Here is a 23,417-nt window from a genome sequence, read left to right on the forward strand (position 1 = left end):
CTATAACATACATATTGTTGTTGTTGTTCTATAACATACATATTGTTGTTGTTGTTCTATAACATACATATTGTTGTTATTGTTCTATAACATACATATTGTTGTTATTGTTCTATAACATACATATTGTTGTTGTTGTTCTATAACATACATATTGTTTTTGTTGTTCTATAACATACATATTGTTGTTGTTGTTGTTCTATAACATACATATTGTTGTTGTTGTTGTTCTATAACATACATATTGTTGTTGTTGTTGTTCTATAACATACATATTGTTGTTGTTGTTGTTCTATAACATACATATTGTTGTTGTTGTTCTATAACATACATATTGTTGTTGTTGTTCTATAACATACATATTGTTGTTGTTGTTCTATAACATACATATTGTTGTTGTTGTTCTATAACATACATATTGTTGTTGTTGTTGTTCTATAACATACATATTGTTGTTGTTGTTGTTCTATAACATACATATTGTTGTTGTTGTTGTTCTATAACATACATATTGTTGTTGTTGTTGTTCTATAACATACATATTGTTGTTGTTGTTGTTGTTGTTCTATAACATACATATTGTTGTTGTTGTTGTTCTATAACATACATATTGTTGTTGTTGTTGTTCTATAACATACATATTGTTGTTGTTGTTGTTCTATAACATACATATTGTTGTTGTTGTTGTTCTATAACATACATATTGTTGTTGTTGTTGTTCTATAACATACATATTGTTGTTGTTGTTGTTCTATAACATACATATTGTTGTTGTTGTTGTTCTATAACATACATATTGTTGTTGTTGTTGTTCTATAACATACATATTGTTGTTGTTGTTGTTCTATAACATACATATTGTTGTTGTTGTTCTATAACATACATATTGTTGTTGTTGTTCTATAACATACATATTGTTGTTGTTGTTCTATAACATACATATTGTTGTTGTTGTTCTATAACATACATATTGTTGTTGTTGTTCTATAACATACATATTGTTGTTGTTGTTCTATAACATACATATTGTTGTTGTTGTTCTATAACATACATATTGTTGTTGTTGTTCTATAACATACATATTGTTGTTGTTGTTCTATAACATACATATTGTTGTTGTTGTTCTATAACATACATATTGTTGTTGTTGTTCTATAACATACATATTGTTGTTGTTGTTCTATAACATACATATTGTTGTTGTTGTTCTATAACATACATATTGTTGTTGTTGTTCTATAACATACATATTGTTGTTGTTGTTCTATAACATACATATTGTTGTTGTTGTTCTATAACATACATATTGTTGTTGTTGTTCTATAACATACATATTGTTGTTGTTGTTCTATAACATACATATTATTGTTGTTGTTCTATAACATACATATTGTTGTTGTTGTTCTATAACATACATATTGTTGTTGTTGTTGTATAACATACATATTGTTGTTGTTGTTGTTCTATAACATACATATTGTTGTTGTTATTGTTCTATAACATACATATTGTTGTTGTTATTGTTCTATAACATACATATTGTTGTTGTTGTTGTTCTATAACATACATATTGTTGTTGTTGTTGTTCTATAACATACATATTGTTGTTGTTGTTGTTCTATAACATACATATTGTTGTTGTTGTTCTATAACATACATATTGTTGTTGTTGTTGTTCTATAACATACATATTGTTGTTGTTGTTGTTCTATAACATACATATTGTTGTTGTTGTTGTTCTATAACATACATATTGTTGTTGTTGTTGTTCTATAACATACATATTGTTGTTGTTGTTGTTCTATAACATACATATTGTTGTTGTTGTTCTATAACATACATATTGTTGTTGTTGTTGTTCTATAACATACATATTGTTGTTGTTGTTGTTCTATAACATACATATTGTTGTTGTTGTTGTTCTATAACATACATATTGTTGTTGTTGTTCTATAACATACATATTGTTGTTGTTGTTCTATAACATACATATTGTTGTTGTTGTTCTATAACATACATATTGTTGTTGTTGTTCTATAACATACATATTGTTGTTGTTGTTGTTCTATAACATACATATTGTTGTTGTTGTTGTTCTATAACATACATATTGTTGTTGTTGTTGTTCTATAACATACATATTGTTGTTGTTGTTGTTCTATAACATACATATTGTTGTTGTTGTTCTATAACATACATATTGTTGTTGTTGTTCTATAACATACATATTGTTGTTGTTCTATAACATACATATTGTTGTTGTTGTTCTATAACATACATATTGTTGTTGTTGTTCTATAACATACATATTGTTGTTGTTGTTCTATAACATACATATTGTTGTTGTTGTTGTTCTATAACATACATATTGTTGTTGTTGTTGTTCTATAACATACATATTGTTGTTGTTGTTCTATAACATACATATTGTTGTTGTTGTTGTTCTATAACATACATATTGTTGTTGTTGTTGTTCTATAACATACATATTGTTGTTGTTGTTCTATAACATACATATTGTTGTTGTTCTATAACATACATATTGTTGTTGTTGTTCTATAACATACATATTGTTGTTGTTGTTCTATAACATACATATTGTTGTTGTTGTTGTTCTATAACATACATATTGTTGTTGTTGTTCTATAACATACATAGTGTTATTGTTGTTGTTCTATAACATACATATTGTTGTTGTTGTTCTATAACATACATATTGTTGTTGTTGTTCTATAACATACATATTGTTGTTGTTCTATAACATACATATTGTTGTTGTTGTTGTTCTATAACATACATATTGTTGTTGTTCTATAACATACATATTGTTGTTGTTGTTGTTCTATAACATACATATTGTTGTTGTTGTTGTTCTATAACATACATATTGTTGTTGTTCTATAACATACATATTGTTGTTGTTCTATAACATACATATTGTTGTTGTTGTTGTTCTATAACATACATATTGTTGTTGTTGTTGTTCTATAACATACATATTGTTGTTGTTCTATAACATACATATTGTTATTGTTCTATAACATACATATTGTTGTTGTTGTTCTATAACATACATATTGTTATTGTTGTTCTATAACATACATATTGTTGTTGTTCTATAACATACATGTTGTTGTTGTTCTATAACATACATATTGTTATTGTTCTATAACATACATATTGTTGTTGTTCTATAACATACATATTGTTGTTGTTGTTCTATAACATACATATTGTTGTTGTTGTTGTTCTATAACATACATATTGTTGTTGTTGTTGTTCTATAACATACATATTGTTGTTGTTGTTGTTCTATAACATACATATTGTTGTTGTTGTTGTTCTATAACATACATATTGTTGTTGTTGTTGTTCTATAACATACATATTGTTGTTGTTGTTGTTCTATAACATACATATTGTTGTTGTTCTATAACATACATATTGTTGTTGTTGTTCTATAACATACATATTGTTGTTGTTGTTCTATAACATACATATTGTTGTTGTTGTTCTATAACATACATATTGTTGTTGTTCTATAACATAAATATTGTTGTTGTTGTTGTTCTATAACATACATATTGTTGTTGTTGTTGTTGTATAACATACATATTGTTGTTGTTCTATAACATACATATTGTTGTTGTTGTTGTTGTTGTTGTATAACATACATATTGTTGTTGTTGTTGTTCTATAACATACATATTGTTGTTGTTGTTGTTGTTGTTCTATAACATACATATTGTTGTTGTTGTAGTTGTTGTTGTTCTATAACATACATATTGTTGTTGTTGTTGTTGTTGTTCTATAACATACATATTGTTGTTGTTGTTGTTGTTGTTCTATAACATACATATTGTTGTTGTTCACTTGTTATTGTTTGTTTTTTAAAATCTGTCACTTGATGGTTTCATTTCAGAAAGACACGTAATCCGTATCTCCGCCTCACTGTAAGATAAATAATAAATAAATAAATAAAATACTGCTGGGTTTTACAGTCAAATGTAAAAAATAAAATAAAAAAATACCTTTTTAATAAAGAACTATACAAATGATACATTTGTGACATCAAAATGATTATAAAAACATCTAAGAATAATAATTCAATACATTAATATGAGATATGTATGTAAAACATTTACATTTGACATTTCTAATTTAGCAGATGCTCTTACCCAGAGTGCCTTACAGTTAGTGCATTGATCTTAAGATATCTAGGTGAGACAACCATATATCACAGTCTAATATACAGGATACAAACGATATATAGCATTTTTGCAAGAACAAAAAAAACATTTTTATACACATAAATTCTATGAATTTAACAAATCTGAGAACAGTAACATTTACACACACATGAATGTCCCCATACTGTCTTGCCTAGTTTAATAAAGGTCAAATACAAATAAATAAATACAAATAAGCAATCGCTTCTAACAGAAAAAAACAAATGAAAAAACAAAATGGTGGATATAGAGTTTAGGAAATAAACGCTTCATATATAGACTGGTATTACATCCTGTCCTGAGGAAATATGGAATATGTTTGTGAGAACCAGGGAGGGAGCTCTGCAGAAAGAACTATGTGATTTCATATTGTTGGAGGGAGCTCTGCAGAAAGAACTATGTGATTTCATATTGTTGTTGTTCTATAACATACATATTGTTGGAGGGAGCTCTGCAGAAAGAACTATGTGATTTCATATTGTTGGAGGGAGCTCTGCAGAAAGAACTATGTGATTTCATATTGTTGGAGGGAGCTCTGCAGAAAGAACTATGTGATTTCATATTGTTGGAGGGAGCTCTGCAGAAAGAACTATGTGATTTCATATTGTTGGAGGGAGCTCTGCAGAAAGAACTATGTGATTTCATATTGTTGGAGGGAGCTCTGCAGAAAGAACTATGTGATTTCATATTGTTGGAGGGAGCTCTGCAGAAAGAACTATGTGATTTCATGTACATTTTTCACATGCTGTGACATGACTGCTTAGATTAAAGGGGAGTCATGGCCATAGGCTGGCCGTAACAGAACATTCATTTACCTGTTGTGAACAAAAATTTAACAAGATCTCACAGAAAATGGTGAAATTGACTTCTGAATCCAAGCTAGTGCCTAAAACTGGGATTGAACCCGCGAGCCTCAGACCCGGATCGCACCGTTTACACCAATCCACCATCCCTGTCCACAGTTGTTGATGGTAAGTTTAGGTATTAACTGAAGTAAATATTCACCCATTTTTCGATGTTATATTGTTTTTGTGCATCTCAGAGTTGATGTTCTATCGATTACCTGAGTTATTGGTGTTCAAGCAGGTAGAAATCTGTCCTGTATTAACGTACCACAGTGATAGTCTCTCTACACAGGAAGTTAATAGGAAGTATCTCTCTCACTACACAGGAAGTTAATAGGAAGTCTCTCTCTCACTACACAGGAAGTTAATAGGAAGTCTCTCTCTCACTACACAGGAAGTTAATAGGAAGTCTCTCTCTCACTACACAGGAAGTTAATAGGAAGTCTCTCTCTCACTACACAGGAAGTTAATAGGAAGTCTCTCTCTCACTACACAGGAAGTTAATAGGAAGTCTCTCTCTCACTACACAGGAAGTTAATAGGAAGTCTCTCTCTCACTACACAGGAAGTTAATAGGAAGTCTCTCTCTCACTACACAGGAAGTTAATAGGAAGTCTCTCTCTCACTACACAGGAAGTTAATAGGAAGTCTCTCTCTCTACACAGGAAGTTAATAGGAAGTCTCTATCTCGCTCTCTCTACACTGGAAGTTAATAGGAAGTCTCTCTCTACACAGGAAGTTAATAGGAAGTCTCTCTCTCTCTACACAGGAAGTTAATAGGAAGTCTCTCTCTACACAGGAAGTTAATAGGGAGTCTCTCTCTACACAGGAATTTAATAGGGAGTCTCTCTCTCTACACAGAAAGTTAATAGGAAGTCTCTCTCTCTCTACACAGGAAGTTAATAGGAAGTCTCTCTCTACACAGAAAGTTAATAGGAAGTCTCTCTCTCTCTACACAGGAAGTTAATAGGAAGTCTCTCTCTACACAGGAAGTTAATAGGGAGTCTCTCTCACTACACTGGAAGTTAATAGGAAGTCTCTCTCCCTCTACACAGGAAGTTAATAGGAAGTCTCTCTCTACACAGAAAGTTAATAGGAAGTCTCTCTCTCTCTACACAGGAAGTTAATAGGAAGTCTCTCTCTCTACACAGGAAGTTAATAGGAAGTCTCTCTCTCTACACAGGAAGTTAATAGGAAGTCTCTCTCTCTCTACACTGGAAGTTAATAGGAAGTCTCTCTCTACGCAGGAAGTTAATAGGAAGTCTCTATCTCACTACACAGGAGTTAATAGGAAGTCTCTCTCTCTACACAGGAAGTTAATAGGAAGTCTCTCTCTACACAGGAAGTTAATAGGAAGTCTCTCTCTACACACAGGAAGTTAATAGGAAGTCTCTCTCTACACAGAAAGTTAATAGGAAGTCTCTCTCTCTCTACACAGGAAGTTAATAGGAAGTCTCTCTCTCTACACAGGAAGTTAATAGGAAGTCTCTCTCTCTACACAGGAAGTTAATAGGAAGTCTCTCTCTCTACACAGGAAGTTAATAGGAAGTCTCTCTCTCTCTACACTGGAAGTTAATAGGAAGTCTCTCTCTCTACACTGGAAGTTAATAGGAAGTCTCTCTCTCTACACAGGAAGTTAATAGGAAGTCTCTATCTCACTACACAGGGAGTTAATAGGAAGTCTCTCTCACTACACAGGGAGTTAATAGGAAGTTTCTCTCTCTACACAGGAAGTTAATAGGAAGTCTCTCTCTCTACACTGGAAGTTAATAGGAAGTCTCTCTCTCTACACTGGAAGTTAATAGGAAGTCTCTCTCTCTACACAGGAAGTTAATAGGAAGTCTCTCTCTCTACGACTGTGTGATCACACTCTCCGCAGCCGATGTGAGTAAAACCTTAAAACAGATCAACATACACAAGGCCGCAGGGCCAGACGGATTACAAGGACGTAAACTGTTACTGTTAGTCTTCACTGACATTTTCAACCTCTCCCAACGTGTTTTTTTATTTATTTATTTTATTTATTTCACCTTTATTTAACCAGGTAGGCTAGTTGAGAACAAGTTCTCATTTGCAACTGCGACCTGGCCAAGATAAAGCATAGCAGTGTGAGCAGACAACACAGAGTTACACATGGAGTAAACAATTAACAAGTCAATAACACAGTAGAAAAAAAGGGGAGTCTATATACAATGTGTGCAAAAGGCATGAGGAGGTAGGCGAATAATTACAATATTGCAGATTAACACTGGAGTGATAAATGATCAGATGATCATGTACAGGTAGAGATATTGGTGTGCAAAAGAGCAGAAAAGTAAATAAATAAAAACTGTGGGGATGAGGTAGGTGAAAATGGGTGGGCTATTTACCAATAGATTATGTACAGCTGCAGCGATCGGTTAGCTGCTCAGATAGCTGATGTTTGAAGTTGGTGAGGGAGATAAAAGTCTCCAACTTCAGCGATTTTTGCAATTCGTTCCAGTCACAGGCAGCAGAGTACTGGAACGAAAGGCGGCCGAATGAGGTGTTGGCTTTAGGGATGATCAGTGAGATACACCTGCTGGAGCGCGTGCTACGGATGGGTGTTCCCATCGTGACCAGTGAACTGAGATAAGGCGGAGCTTTACCTAGCATGGCCTTGTAGATGACCTGGAGCCAGTGGGTCTGGCGACGAATATGTAGCGAGGGCCAGCCGACTAGAGCATACAAGTCGCAGTGGTGGGTAGTATAAGGTGCTTTAGTGACAAAACGGATGGCACTGTGATAAACTGCATCCAGTTTGCTGAGTAGAGTGTTGGAAGCCATTTTGTAGATGACATCGCCGAAGTCGAGGATCGGTAGGATAGTCAGTTTTACTAGGGTAAGCTTGGCAGCGTGAGTGAAGGAGGCTTTGTTGCGGAATAGAAAGCCGACTCTTGATTTGATTTTCGATTGAAGATGTTTGATATGGGTCTGGAAGGAGAGTTTGCAGTCTAGCCAGACACCTAGGTACTTATAGGTGTCCACATATTCAAGGTCGGAACCATCCAGTGTGGTGATGCTAGTCGGGCATGTGGGTGCAGGCAGCGATCGGTTGAAAAGCATGCATTTGGTTTTACTAGCGTTTAAGAGCAGTTGGAGGCCACGGAAGGAGTGTTGTATGGCATTGAAGCTCGTTTGGAGGTTAGATAGCACAGTGTCCAATGACGGGCCGAAAATATATAGAATGGTGTCGTCTGCGTAGAGGTGGATCAGGGAATCACCAGCAGCAAGACCAACATCATTGATATATACAGAGAAAAGAGTCGGCCCGAGAATTGAACCCTATGGTGGTCTGTGTTTTAAGCAGACCACCATTGTCCCTGTGCCCAAAGAACACTAAGGTAACCTGCCTAAATGACTACCGACCCATAGCACTGACGTCTGTAGCTATGAAGTGCTTTGAAAGGCTGGTCATGGCTCATATCAATACCATTATCACAGAAACCCTAGACCCACTCAAATTTGCATACAGCCCCAACAGATCCACAGATGATGCAATCTCTATTGCTCTCCACACTGCCCTTTCCCACCGGCACAAAAGAAACACCTATGTGTGAATGTTATTCATTGACTACAGCTCAGCGTTCAACACCCTAGTGCCCTCAAAGCTCATAACTAAGCTAAGGACCCTGGCACTAAACACCTCCCTCTGCAACTGGATCCTGGACTTCCTGACGGGCCACCCCCAGGTGGTGAGGTTAGGTAACAACACATCTGCCATGTTGATCCTCAACACTGGAGCCCCTCAGGGGTGCGTGCTCAGTCCCCTCCTGTACTCCATGTTCACTCATGACTGCAAGGCCAGGCACGACTTCAAAACCGTCATTAAGTTTGCCGATGACACAACAGTGGTAGGCCTGATCACCGACAACAACGAGACAGCCTATAGGGAGGAGGTCAGAGACTTGGCCGTGTGGTGCCAGGACAACCTCTCCCTCTACCTGAGTAAGACAAAGGAGATGATTGTGGACTATAGGAAAAGGAGGACCGAGCACGTCCCCATTCTCATCGACGGGGCTGTAGTGGAGCAGGTTGAGAACTTCAATTTCCTTTGTGTCCACATCACCAACAAACTTTCATGGTCCAAGCACACCAAGACAGTCGTGAAGAGGGTGCGACAAAGCCTATTCCCCCTCAGGAGACTGAAAAGATTTGGCATGCTTCCTCAGATCCTCAAAAGGTTCTACAGCTGCACCATGAAGAGCAGACTGGTTGCATCACTGCCTGGTACGGCAACTGCTCGGCCTCCGACCGCAAGGCACTACAGAGGGTAGTGCGTACGGCCCAGTACATCACTGGGGCCAAGCTTCCTGCCATCCAGGACCTCTATACCAGGCGGTGTCAGAGGAAGGCCCTAAAAATTGTCAAAGACTCCAGCCACCCTAGTCATAGACTGTTCTCTCTGCTGCCGCACGGTAAGCTGTACCAGAGTACCAAGTCTAGATCCAAGAGGCTTCTAAACAGCTTCTACCCACAAGCCATAAGACTCCTGAACATCTAATCAAATGGCCACCAGACTATTTGCATCGCCCACTCCCCCCTCTTTTTGCTGCTGCTACTCTCTGTTGTTATCATCTATGCATAGTCACTTTAATAACTACCTACATGTACATATTACCTCAATTACCTCGACTAAACGGTGCCCCCACACATTGACTCTGTACCGGTACCCCCCCTGTATATAGCCTCCACATGGACTCTGTACCGGTACCCCCCCTGTGTATAGTCTCCACATTGACTCTGTACCGGTACCCCTTGTATATAGTCTCCACATTGACTCTGTACCGGTACCCCTTGTATATAGCCTCCACATTGACTCTGTACCGGTACCCCCTGTATATAGTCTCCACATTGACTCTGTACCGGTACCCCCTGTATATAGCCTCCACATTGACTCTGTACCGGTACCCCCTGTATATAGTCTCCACATTGACTCTGTACCGGTACCCCCTGTATATAGTCTCCACATTGACTCTGTACCGGTGCCCCCTGTATATAGTCTCCACATTGACTGTGTACCGGTACCCCCTGTATATAGTCTCCACATTGACTCTGTACCGGTACCCCCTGTATATAGTCTCCACATTGACTCTGTACCGGTACCCCCCTGTATATAGTCTCCACATTGACTCTGTACCGGTACCCCCTGTATATAGTCTCCACATTGACTCTGTACCGGTACCCCCTGTATATAGTCTCCACATTGACTCTGTACCGGTACCCCCCCTGTATATAGTCTCGCTAATGTTATTTTACTGCTGCTCTTTAATTACTTGTTCCTTTTATTTCTTATTCTTATTCGTATTTTAACTGCATTCTTGGTTAGGGGCTTGTAAGTAAGCATTTCACTGTAAGATCTACACCTCTTGTATTCGGCACATGTGACTAATTCAATTTGATATGATTTGATTTTACAGTACAAAGTTAAAGACAACAAGACTGTACTTGTGGGTGTTTGTGTGTGCACGCGTTTGTGTGTTCCCAGGCAGGTAGGCTGGAGGGAGGGGTGTGTGAGCTTCATACTTGGCTCAGTCAAAGCCTCAGGGAACAGGCAACAAACTGGTTGGTGGAGAATGAGGCCAGAAAGCGAGAGGGAAAGAGTGAGAGGCCAGAAAGCGAGAGGGAAAGAGTGAGAGGCCAGAAAGCGAGAGGGAAAGAGTGAGAGGCCAGAAAGCGAGAGGGAAAGAGTGAGAGGCCAGAAAGCGAGAGGGAAAGAGTGAGAGGCCAGAAAGCGAGAGGGAAAGAGTGAGAGGCCAGAAAGCAAGAGGGAAAGAGTGAGAGGGAAAAATTAAAGAGACTGCACCCCAAGGACTTGGGCCTAACCCTGCTGACAACATGCAAACACTACCTGTCACTCAACAGGCACCTTTTCCTGGTCAGTCTACAACAAGATCTCAAAGGTTCCCTTCTAAATTCAACATAGTTCCATTTAGAACGCAATATATATGGTGCCATTTAGAATGCATTATTAAGGGTTCCAAAGGTTCCCTTCTAAATTCAACATAGTTCCATTTAGAATGCATTATTAAGGGTTCCAAAGGTTCCCTTCTAAACTCAACATAGTTCCATTTAGAATGCATTATTAAGGGTTCCAAAGGTTCCCTTCTAAATTCAACATAGTTCCATTTAGAATGCATTATTATTAGGGTTCCAAAGGTTCCCTTCTAAATTCAACACAGTTCCATTTAGAATGCATTATTAAGGGTTCCAAAGGTTCCCTTCTAAATTCAACATAGTTCCATTTAGAATGCATTATTAAGGGTTCCAAAGGTTCCCTTCTAAATTCAACATAGTTCCATTTAGAATGGATTATTAAGGGTTCCAAAGGTTCCTTCTAAATTCAACACAGTTCCATTTAGAATGCATTATTAAGGGTTCCAAAGGTTCCCTTCTAAATTCAACATAGTTCCATTTAGAATGCATTATTAAGGGTTCCAAAGGTTCCCTTCTAAATTCAACATAGTTCCATTTAGAATGGATTATTAAGGGTTCCAAAGGTTCCCTTCTAAATTCAACACAGTTCCATTTAGAATGCATTATTAAGGGTTCCAAAGGTTCCCTTCTAAATTCAACATAGTTCCATTTAGAATGCATTATTAAGGGTTCCAAAGGTTCCCTTCTAAATTCAACATAGTTCCATTTAGAATGCATTATTAAGGGTTCCAAAGGTTCCCTTCTAAATTCAACATAGTTCCATTTAGAATGCATTATTAAGGGTTCCAAAGGTTCCCTTCTAAATTCAACATAGTTCCATTTAGAATGCATTATTAAGGGTTCCAAAGGTTCCCTTCTAAATTCAACATAGTTCCATTTAGAATGCATTATTAAGGGTTCCAAAGGTTCCCTTCTAAATTCAACATAGTTCCATTTAGAATGCATTATTAAGGGTTCCAAAGGTTCCCTTCTAAATTCAACACAGTTCCATTTAGAATGCATTATTAAGGGTTCCAAAGGTTCCCTTCTAAATTCAACACAGTTCCATTTAGAATGCATTATTAAGGGTTCCAAAGGTTCCCTTCTAAATTCAACATAGTTCCATTTAGAATGCATTATTAAGGGTTCCAAAGGTTCCCTTCTAAATTCAACATAGTTCCATTTAGAATGCATTATTAAGGGTTCCAAAGGTTCCCTTCTAAATTCAACACAGTTCCATTTAGAATGCATTATTAAGGGTTCCAAAGGTTCCCTTCTAAATTCAACATAGTTCCATTTAGAATGCATTATTAAGGGTTCCAAAGGTTCCCTTCTAAATTCAACATAGTTCCATTTAGAATGCATTATTAAGGGTTCCAAAGGTTCCCTTCTAAATTCAACATAGTTCCATTTAGAATGCATTATTAAGGGTTCCAAAGGTTCCCTTCTAAACTCAACATAGTTCCATTTAGAATGCATTATTAAGGGTTCCAAAGGTTCCCTTCTAAATTCAACATCGTTCCATTTAGAATGCATTATTAAGGGTTCCAATTTAGAATGCATTATTAAGGTTCCCTTCTAAATTCAACATAGTTCCATTTAGAATGCATTATTAAGGGTTCCAAAGGTTCCTTCTAAATTCAACATAGTTCCATTTAGAATGCATTATTAAGGGTTCCAAAGGTTCCCTTCTAAATTCAACATAGTTCCATTTAGAATGCATTATTAAGGGTTCCAAAGGTTCCCTTCTAAACTCAACATAGTTCCATTTAGAATGGATTATTAAGGGTTCCAAAGGTTCCCTTCTAAATTCAACATAGTTCCATTTAGAATGCATTATTAAGGGTTCCAAAGGTTCCCTTCTAAATTCAACATAGTTCCATTTAGAATGCATTATTAAGGGTTCCAAAGGTTCCCTTCTAAACTCAACATAGTTCCATTTAGAATGCATTATTAAGGGTTCCAAAGGTTCCCTTCTAAATTCAACATAGTTCCATTTAGAATGCATTATTAAGGGTTCCAAAGGTTCCCTTCTAAATTCAACATAGTTCCATTTAGAATGCATTATTAAGGGTTCCAAAGGTTCCCTTCTAAACTCAACATAGTTCCATTTAGAATGCATTATTAAGGGTTCCAAAGGTTCCCTTCTAAATTCAACATAGTTCCATTTAGAATGCATTATTAAGGGTTCCAAAGGTTCCCTTCTAAATTCAACATAGTTCCATTTAGAATGCATTATTAAGGGTTCCAAAGGTTCCCTTCTAAATTCAACATAGTTCCATTTAGAATGCATTATTAAGGGTTCCAAAGGTTCCCTTCTAAATTCAACATAGTTCCATTTAGAATGCATTATTAAGGGTTCCAAAGGTTCCCTTCTAAATTCAACATAGTTCCCTTTAGAATGCATTATTAAATTCCTTCTAAATTCAACATAGTTCCATTTAGAATGCATTATTAAGGGTTCCAAAGGTTCCCTTCTAAATTCAACATAGTATGAATGCATTATTAAGGCAATGTTTCTTTGATGCATTAACCCATTTGTAAGTCGCTCTGGATAAGAGCGTCTGCTAAATGACTTAAATGTAAATGTAAAATGTAATGTTAATTCCACATGGTTACAAGGTGAATTTAAAAATGAACAGTTTAGGCATTAATTCCACATGGTTACAAGGTGAATTTAAAAATGAACAGTTTAGGCATTAATTCCGAGTGGTTAAGCTTAGGGCTTTGTTTTTTTAAATTTTTACATGTTTTACCTTTATTAACTAGGATCAGTTAAGAACAAATTCTTATTTTCAATGACGGCCTAGGAACAGTGGGTTAAACTGCCTTGTTCAGGGCCAGAACGACAGATTTTCTACCCTGTCAGCTCGGGGATTTGATTGTGCAACCTTTGCGGTTACTAGTCCAATGCTCTAACCACTAGGGTCAGGCTTAAAACAAACAACATAACTAAAATAATGAAATACAATGCACTCTTACCATCAAATATCATTGAGTATTCTCATGGCTTGCTACTGTGGTGGTGCAGTGACCTAAGCAATGTGCTCCCACTCCCACAGCATCATGAATTCACACCCAGTGCCGGCCAAACATTTAATCATTTGATTCATTTAATCATTTGATTAATTTAATCATTTAATTCATTTGATTAATTTAATCATTTAATTCATTTGATTCATTTAATCATTTAATTCATTTGATTCATTTGATTCATTGGATGAAGATATATAGCCACGTCCTTTTCAAACATCTGAAATTGGGAGTCTATTTCCAGAGATCAGGCTGCTGTCTAGGCCCACAGGCTTACAAACGTTTTCATTTTCATTGTGTTCTTATCCAAATCAATGATACTGTTAATCATCTGTTAACAATGTTATCAATACATCACGATATTTCGTAGTATTGATCAAATGTTATGAATTATGTTACAGATAAGTATTGTATTATGGTATGTATTTATTTGATGACCAGGTGGCGAATCGCATCTCTGCATGTCTGGCAGACATATCAGTGTGGATGACGGATCACCACCTCAAGCTGAACCTCGGCAAGACGGAGCTGCTCTTCCTCCCGGGGAAGGACTGCCCGTTCCATGATCTCGCCATCACGGTTGACAACTCCATTGTGTCCTCCTCCCAGAGCGCTAAGAACCTTGGCGTGATCCTGGACAACACCCTGTCGTTCTCAACTAACATCAAGGCGGTGGCCCGTTCCTGTAGGTTCATGCTCTACAACATCCGCAGAGTACGACCCTGCCTCACACAGGAAGCGGCGCAGGTCCTAATCCAGGCACTTGTCATCTCCCGTCTGGATTACTGCAACTCACTGTTGGCTGGGCTCCCTGCCTGTGCCATTAAACCCCTACAACTCATCCAGAACGCCGCAGCCCGTCTGGTGTTCAACCTTCCCAAGTTCTCTCACGTCACCCCGCTCCTCCGCTCTCTCCACTGGCTTCCAGTTGAAGCTCGCATCCGCTACAAGACCATGGTGCTTGCCTACGGAGCTGTGAGGGGAACGGCACCTCAGTACCTCCAGGCTCTGATCAGGCCCTACACCCAAACAAGGGCACTGCATTCATCCACCTCTGGCCTGCTCGCCTCCCTACCACTGAGGAAGTACAGTTCCCGCTCAGCCCAGTCAAAACTGTTCGCTGCTCTGGCCCCCAATGGTGGAACAAACTCCCTCACGACGCCAGGACAGCGGAGTCAATCACCACCTTCCGGAGACACCTGAAACCCCACCTCTTTAAGGAATACCTAGGATAGGATAAGTAATCCTTCTCACCCCCCCCCCCCCTTAAAAGATTTAGATGCACTATTGTAAAGTGGCTGTTCCACTGGATGTCATAAGGTGAATGCACCAATTTGTAAGTCGCTCTGGATAAGAGCGTCTGCTAAATGACTTAAATGTAAATGTAAATGTAATAGCCTACTGGGCCAATAGGCTACTAGGCTACAGGGATACTTGGCTACTGGGCTACTCTGCATTTAATTTCACTGCCTACTCATACAAAGGCTGTGGGGTTAGGAGACTACTTGCATTAAAATATTATCCTAAACTGGGATAGCTATTCAGCCTCTATGATACAATACCTTACAACAGTAGAACATGCTTCAAAGCATCCGGAAGGCTTCATTAAACCTTCAAAGTTGTAGTTAGTCGGTAGAGGAAGGGGAGGACCATCCACCTCAGTGGATTTCACCAAAATAAAAATGGTGAAATATTTAGTAAAGTTATCCTTTTTAGATAAAATTATACTTAATATATTCACGTCACCAAATAACTGATTAAAACACACCTGTTTTGCCTTGAAGGTCTACAGTAGCCTCAACAGCACTCTGTAGGGTAGCACCATGGTGTACCCGGAGGACAGCTAGCTTCCATCCTCCTCTGGGTACATTGGCCTCAATACAAATCCTAGGAGGCTCATGGTTCTCACCCCCTTTCATAGACTTACACAGTGATTATGACAACTTCTGGAGAATGTCCTCCAACCTATCAGAGCTCTTGTAGCATGAACTGACATGTTGTCCACCCAATCAAAGGATCAGAGAATGAATCTAGTACTGAAAGCATAAGCTATAGCCAGCTAGCACTGCAGTGCATACAATGTGGTGAGTAGTTCACTCAAAGAGAGAAAGACAATAGATGAACAGTTAAGAACAAATAAAAAAAATTAAAAATGGAGGAGCAACACAAAGAGAGAGAGAGATATTTCAAATGTTTTAAACTTTCACTTTCACTTACTTAGCTAGGGAATGCAGCTAGTTAGTAGATGCGAGAAGGAATTATACAACTATCTGGCTGCTATGAAAGTGAACTGTGTTTACGTGTGATCAGGGGTGCATTCATTCCGCTGATTCTGTTGAAAAACATTTCTTAAACGGAAGCAAATGGAACGAAACGAGGATAAACGTACCTGGATTTGTCCAATAGAAACTCATGTTTGCAACTGGTTGACTAATGATTACACCCTAGATCAGCTAGATTCAGGCAAGAGTGTGCAAGTTGGTAGTGAATGTGTCACTGTCTGCCACCTTGATTACTCAAATTTATCTTGAACTGTGCATCTACGTCATAGAACTTGTAGTCATAGAATAGGTTGTAGCAACCTCATGATGTGTGGAAAGGGAAAATTAGAGTATCATGTAGTAAACCTAAACCTATCGCTGTTACATCAAATCAAATCAAATGTTATTTGTCACATACACATGGTTAGCAGGTGTTAATGGTCATATACACATGGTTAGCAGATGTTAATGGTCATATACACATGGTTAGCAGGTGTTAATGGTCATATACACATGGTTAGCAGATGTTAATGGTCATATACACATGGTTAGCAGATGTTAATGGTCATATACACATGGTTAGCAGATGTTAATGGTCATATACACATGGTTAGCAGATGTTAATGGTCATATACACATGGTTAGCAGATGTTAATGGTCATATACACATGGTTAGCAGATGTTAATGGTCATATACACATGGTTAGCAGGTGTTAATGCGAGTGTAGCGAAATGCTTGTGCTTCTAGTTCCGACAATGCAGTAATAACCAACAAGCAATCTAGCTAACAATTCCAAAAACGACTACCTTATAGAGCTGGGTGAATGGAAGATGAATAAGAGTCATCTAATATGTTGTAATAGAAATAAGGCCACGCACATAAACCACTTTATCGTTTCTCCCTCATCCTAAACGGCACGGGCCTACCACTGTAGTTAGTGTAGTTGGCAATTTGTTTAAGTGCAACCCTTTTATCTATTTCAACGTAGTCCCGCTTTAAACATGAATTGGGGAGAGCTACTCTGTTTGTTTGTTCAGTTTGCACTCAGTTGACCTAGATAGAAGAAGACATGTTGTACTGTTCCTCTCAGGTATGTGTCTCTGGCTGCCTACAGAATACAACACTTATTCAACATTTGTTGTGTTACAGCCTGAATTCAACATTTATTAAATATATTTTTTTCCTCACCCATCTACACACACAATACACCATAATGACCAAATGAAAACATGTTTTTGCAAGTGTATTGAAAATTAAACAGAAATATCTCATTTACATAAGTATTCACATCCCTCAATACACGTTAGATTCACCTTTGTCAGCGATTACAGCTGTGAGTTTTTCTGTGTATCTAAGAGCTTTGCACACCTGGATTGTACAATATTTGCACATTATTCTTGATTAAATTCTTCAAGTCTTGCCATAGATCTTCAAGCCAATTTAAGTCAAAACTGTAACTAGGCCACCCATGAACATTCAATGTCATCTTGGTAAATAACTCCAGTGTATATTTGGTCTTGTGCTTTAGGTTATTGTCCTGCTGAAAGGTGAATTTGTCTCCCAGTGTCTGCTGGAAAGCAGACTGAACCAGGTTTTCCTCCAGGATTTTTGCCTGTGCTTAGCTCTATTCCATTTTTTCTTATCCTAAAAAAAACTCCCTAGTTCTTGCCAATGACAAGCATCCCCATAACATGATGCAGCCACCACCATGCTTAAAAATATGTAGAGTGGTACTCAGTGATGTGTTGTGTTGGATTTTCCCCAAACATAATGCCTTGTATTCAGGACATAAAGTTAATTTAGACATGTTGTTTTGCAGTATTACTTTAGTGCCTTATTGCAAACAGGATGCGTGTTTTGGAATATTTTTATTCTGTAGAGGCTTCCTCCTTTTCACTCTGTTATTCATGTTAGTATTGTAGAGCACGTACAATGTTGTTGATCCATCCTCAGTTTTCTCCGATCACAGCCATTAAACTGTAAATGTTTTAAAATCACCATTGGCCTCATGGTGAAATCCCTGAGCGGTTTCCTTCCTCTCCGGCAGCTGAGTTATGAAGGATGGGTGTATTGATGCGCCATCCAAAGTGTAATTAATAACTTCACCATGCTCAAACGGACATTCAATGTTTGCTTTAAAAAAAATCTTTACCCATCTATCAATAACTGTCCTTCTTTGCGAGACATTGGAAAACCTCCCTGGTCTTTGTGGTTGGAAAACCTCCCTGGTCTTTGTGGTTGGAAAACCTCCCTAGGACCGTGCCCCAGGACTACCTGACATGATGACTCCTTGCTGTCCCCAGTCCACCTGGCCATGCTGCTGCTCCAGTTTCAACTGTTCTGCCTTGTTATTATTCGACCATGCTGGTCATTTATGAACATTTTAACATCTTGGCCATGTTCTGTTATAATCTCCACCCGGCACAGCCAGAAGAGGACTGGCCACCCCACATAGCCTGGTTCCTCTCTAGGTTTCTTCCTAGGTTTTGGCCTTTCTAGGGAGTTTTTCCTAGCCACCGTGCTTCTACACCTGCAATGCTTGCTGTTTGGGGTTTTAGGCTGGGTTTCTGTACAGCACTTTGAGATATCAGCTGATGTACGAAGGGCTATATAAATAAATTTGATTTGATTTGATTTGGTCTTTGTGGTTGAAATTCACTGCTGGCGTACAGAGATGAGGTAGTCATTTAAAAAATAATGTTAAACATTATTATTATTTCACATAGAGTGAATCCATGCAACTTATTATGCGACTTGTTAAACGAAATGTGACTCCTGAACGTATTTAGGCTTGTCATAATAAAGGGGTTGAATACTGATTGACTCAAGACATTTCAGCTTTTCATTTTTAATTAATTTGTAAACATTTCTGAAAACATAATTCCACTTTGACATTATGGGGTATTTGTGTGTAGATCAGTGACACAAGATCTAAATTAAATCCATTTTAAATTCAGGCTGTAACACAACAGTGTGTGGGGGGGGGGTGAATACTTTCTGAGGGCAATGTACCATAAACCTCATGCGAGGTTTGGATCAGTGAGTCAACATTAGGTATGGGCATTTGACATTTTCAAACTGTTCGAGCACTCACATATTTTTTGGTTGAATAATTGAGTACTCAAAATGGAAAAAAATATTTTTTTAAATTATAACATAAGGCCTGCAATGGAAAAATATATACGTGCACATCAATCTATAGGCCTTTGTCAAAAGTGCACAATAATGTATCATTTCTCATAACCATTATAAGATAACAAATCATAGTTGCTAAATTGCCACATGTATATTAAAGTCAATAAAAAAGCAAGAACAATTGATTTAAACCGTAATATCAACTGGTTACATTATATCGGGGAACACAGTCCTGAAAGAGGTCTGTAAACCTCAGCAGTGGTGCTTGCTTGCAAATGACCGACTTTATTCTACTTGTTCTGGGGAATTTTCTAAACGGATGAACAAGTCCACATTTTTTTAAACAAATGTATTTCACCTTTATGTAACTAGGCAAGTTAAGAACAAATTCTCATTTACAATGACGGCCTTCCTCAGCCAATAATCAACTATAATCATCACCCCGGCCAATAATCAACTATAATCATCACCCCGGCCAATAATCAACTATAATCATCACCCCGGCCAATAATCAACTATAATCATCACCCCGGCCAATAATCAACTATAATCATCACCCCGGCCAATAATCAACTATAATCATCACCCCGGCCAATAATCAACTATAATCATCACCCCGGCCAATAATCAACTATAATCATCACCCCGGCCAATAATCAACTATAATCATCACCCCGGCCAATAATCAACTATAATCATCACCCCGGCCAATAATCAACTATAATCATCACCCCAGCCAACGTTGGGTCAATGGTGCACCGCCCTATGGGACTCCCAATCACAGCCAGATGTGATACAGCCTGGATTCAAACCAGGGACTGCAGTGACACCTCTTGCACTACAATGCAGTGCCTTAGACCGCTGCGCCACTCAGGAGCCTATGCTTAATGATTCTGATGAAAATATGCTCCTTGTCTACATCTAAATAATTTTCAGTCTCTCCTGGTAGCAGCCTGGGGCCATCACTGACTACTGAACACCATAATGTAACACCTGGGATAACTCTGAAGACTTTAGGAAACTTTTAACTTAAAATCCAGGGAGTACCACAGTTTAGCTAATCCTTGCCAGTCCCAGAGAGCTTACATAACAAGACCACTTAGACACCCAGCCTGCTTTGTGTTGACAGAAAGAAAGACCATTGATATGTAATTTCCCTGACAAGACTGGGCAGACAAGAATCACAGAAACCTGGTCTCTCCACCTCTCATGAACTACATATACATTAAACCCTCTCCTCTCTAAAGCGGACTAAGACAGACCTGTAACTCAATCTCACTGAACCAAGTCTCACTGAACCAAGTCTCACTGAACCAAGTCTGACTGAACCAAGTCTCACTGAACCAAGTCTCACTGAACCAATCTGACTGAACCAAGTCTGACTGAACCAAGTCTCACTGAACCAATTCTGACTAAACCATATCTCACTGAACCAAGTCTCACTGAACCAAGTCTGACTGAACCACGTCTCACTGAACCAATTCTGACTAAACCATATCTCACTGAAACAAGTCTGATTGAACCAGGTCTGACTGAAGCGCTTTATTTTCACCCTAGTCCTCATTGTTTCGGGGTAGCTGTGAGTTCATAGGTCATCTTAGAGCAGACTCAGCCTGAGTAACACCTGTAACCCAATCTTCTGGATCTCAATCTCACTCAAGGTCTTGTTTCACTGAAGCTATTTCTTTCAACCTAGTCCTTGGCGACAGTTCCTCTCTCTTTCTCTTTCTCCTGGCAGTGAGTTCATTTCATAGATGGGTTGTTTGTTTAGCAACAAAACCGACTTGTGTGGGGAAAAAATGACGGGTTTTGGCTTAGATTGTTGACAACATGTCAACTTTATTTAGTCTCAAATGTTTATTGAATACATACATACATTTGGACAATGAGCACTTGTTGTCACTCAAATACATTGCTGCAGTTGATGGTTAGCTGGCTATTTTATGGTTGCCATGGTTGCAAAGGTGTGAGAACAGTCAAAACATCAAAACAAGACATGGTATCAAGAACAAGATAAAACTAGCTGAAACCAGCCACTTACTATTCTCCACATGGCAGGTTCTTGTCATTGTTGCTAGCTATCTGGCCATTCAGAATCACAACAACAACACGCAGACCGTCTGCCCCGTTGAAGCGCGCGCGTCGCGCTTCGTGACATTGTCTACTAACCGATCTATGAAAGCCATGCTTGTTTGAGTCTGTCAGCTAAAGATTCAATAGTATAAAAACTTCATGGTAAAGCACTGCTATAACCCAAAACAAAAAAATATAGTTTATTTTATTATATACAGGCTTATACAAAGACTGAGGTAGCCGGTGGAGAGAGGGGAGGGAGAGAGAGAAAGGGAGAGGTGAGAGATGGAGAGAGGGGAGACAGAGAGAAAGGGAGGGGAGAGAGATGGAGAGAGGGGTGAGAGATGGAGAAAGGGGAGAGAGAGAAAGAGAGGGGAGAGAGAGAAAGAGAGGGGAGAGAGATGGAGATAGGGGGAGAGAGAAAGGGAGGTAGAGAATGGGAGAGGGGGAGAAGGAGAGGGGGAGAGAAGAAAGGGAGTGGAGAGAGAGATAGAGAGAGAGGGGTGGGAGAGAAAGAGAGGGGAGAGAGATGGAGATAGGGGGAGAGAGAAAGGGAGGTAGAGAATGGGAGAGAGTGGGGAGAGGGAGAGGGGAAGAGAAGAAAGGGAGTGGAGAGAGAGAGAGAGAGAGAGAGAGAGAGAGATAGATAGAGAAAGGGAGGTGGAGAATGGGAGAGAGAAGAGAGGGAGAGAGAGAGAGATGAGTGGCAGAACTGGATCAGGTAGTTTTTATACACTGTATACAACACTAAACAATTAATCTAGAGTGGTCCCGCATAGCTCAGAGCATTGTGCATTCCCAGGGGGACCAGTATGGGGAAAATAAGTAAGAGAATGTAGACATTCACTACTCTAAGTTGCTTTGGATAACATCATCTGCTAAATGACTAAAATTAATTGAATAAAAAATTATATAATTAGTAAGAATTCATGCAAGATGTTTACATGATTTGTTCGTTTAATTTAACCAATAAAAGTTAAGAATAAATCCAACTCCTGTATGTTGCTCAAAATCTAAGTATTTTAAATAATATGTTTTATTTTAAATAATATTTTAAGTTCTTGCAATAACTTGCAGCATGCCTGTTTTTAGAGGATTGTGGGTAATTCAACATTTGTAGACTTTATGATAATTTTACACAATGTTGTATACATTCGACTTGTATACAAGTCGCTCTGGATAAGAGCGTCTGCTAAATGACTTAAATGTAAATGTAAATGTACATGTTTGAAGAAAGAAAGGTATATTTATATAACAGTATTAAGCAGTTTGTTGTGCCATGAGGCAAATGTATCACATTGCAATGCAGTTCTACCGACAGTTGCTACAGGTGGATTGAGCACTGTCAATAGTTTGCTTATGTATCAAATCAAGTCAGTAAATTGTCTCTGAGCGCAGCAATGTAGTAGGTAGTCTAGGGTACATTTGAGTACCATGTCGCCATAGGAGGCGAGGTCCTACCTGAGGAGGTATAGTGTGTGGCTGAGCCGTTCTTTCGTGAAAGCGTCGAGGTTTTCTCGGCGAGCCGCATAGCAACCTGCTGCTGGACCCGCTTGGCCCGGGTCATCTCATCCGACAGGTTGCCCCCTTTCCCCTCGAGTTGGATCTCGGACGGGACCGCGTAAGTACTGACGGCGGTATTGGGCTGCAAAGCAGACAGAAAGACATGATCTTGAGCCCCGAAACTCATTGTCGAAACTCGGAAGGCAATTTAAAAGTTCCAAGGATTCCAACCGGGAGCGCAATGTGTGTTTCTCGTCTAAACAATTTCTGATCTGGAAATAATGAATTTGGTCATCGGTAAAGTCGGTATTCGGTGTTGAGTTGCTCGTTCCTGTGTGAGATACTTTTCTTACGACTGCTCCCTCGGTAATGAACTATACAGTATATGCTGAAATAACAACGGG

General features: G+C 38.4%; 1 protein-coding gene across 2 annotated transcripts in view; it reads right to left on the bottom strand.

Annotated features, from left to right (window-relative positions):
- The window catches only part of LOC118372666 (plakophilin-3-like), a 75,943-nt gene extending 52,526 nt beyond the window's left edge, over window positions 1-23,417 (bottom strand). For both annotated transcript variants that reach the window (XR_008080950.1, XM_052480962.1), the window contains exon 1: window positions 22,972-23,417. Coding sequence is in view for 1 of the 2 variants with exons in the window: in XM_052480962.1 (XP_052336922.1) it covers window positions 22,972-23,200 (229 nt within the window). In the remaining variant the exon portion in view is untranslated. The remainder of the gene's footprint in view (window positions 1-22,971) is intronic.

Source organism: Oncorhynchus keta, chromosome 26 (genome assembly GCF_023373465.1).
Source record: "Oncorhynchus keta strain PuntledgeMale-10-30-2019 chromosome 26, Oket_V2, whole genome shotgun sequence".
NCBI lineage: Eukaryota > Metazoa > Chordata > Actinopteri > Salmoniformes > Salmonidae > Oncorhynchus > Oncorhynchus keta.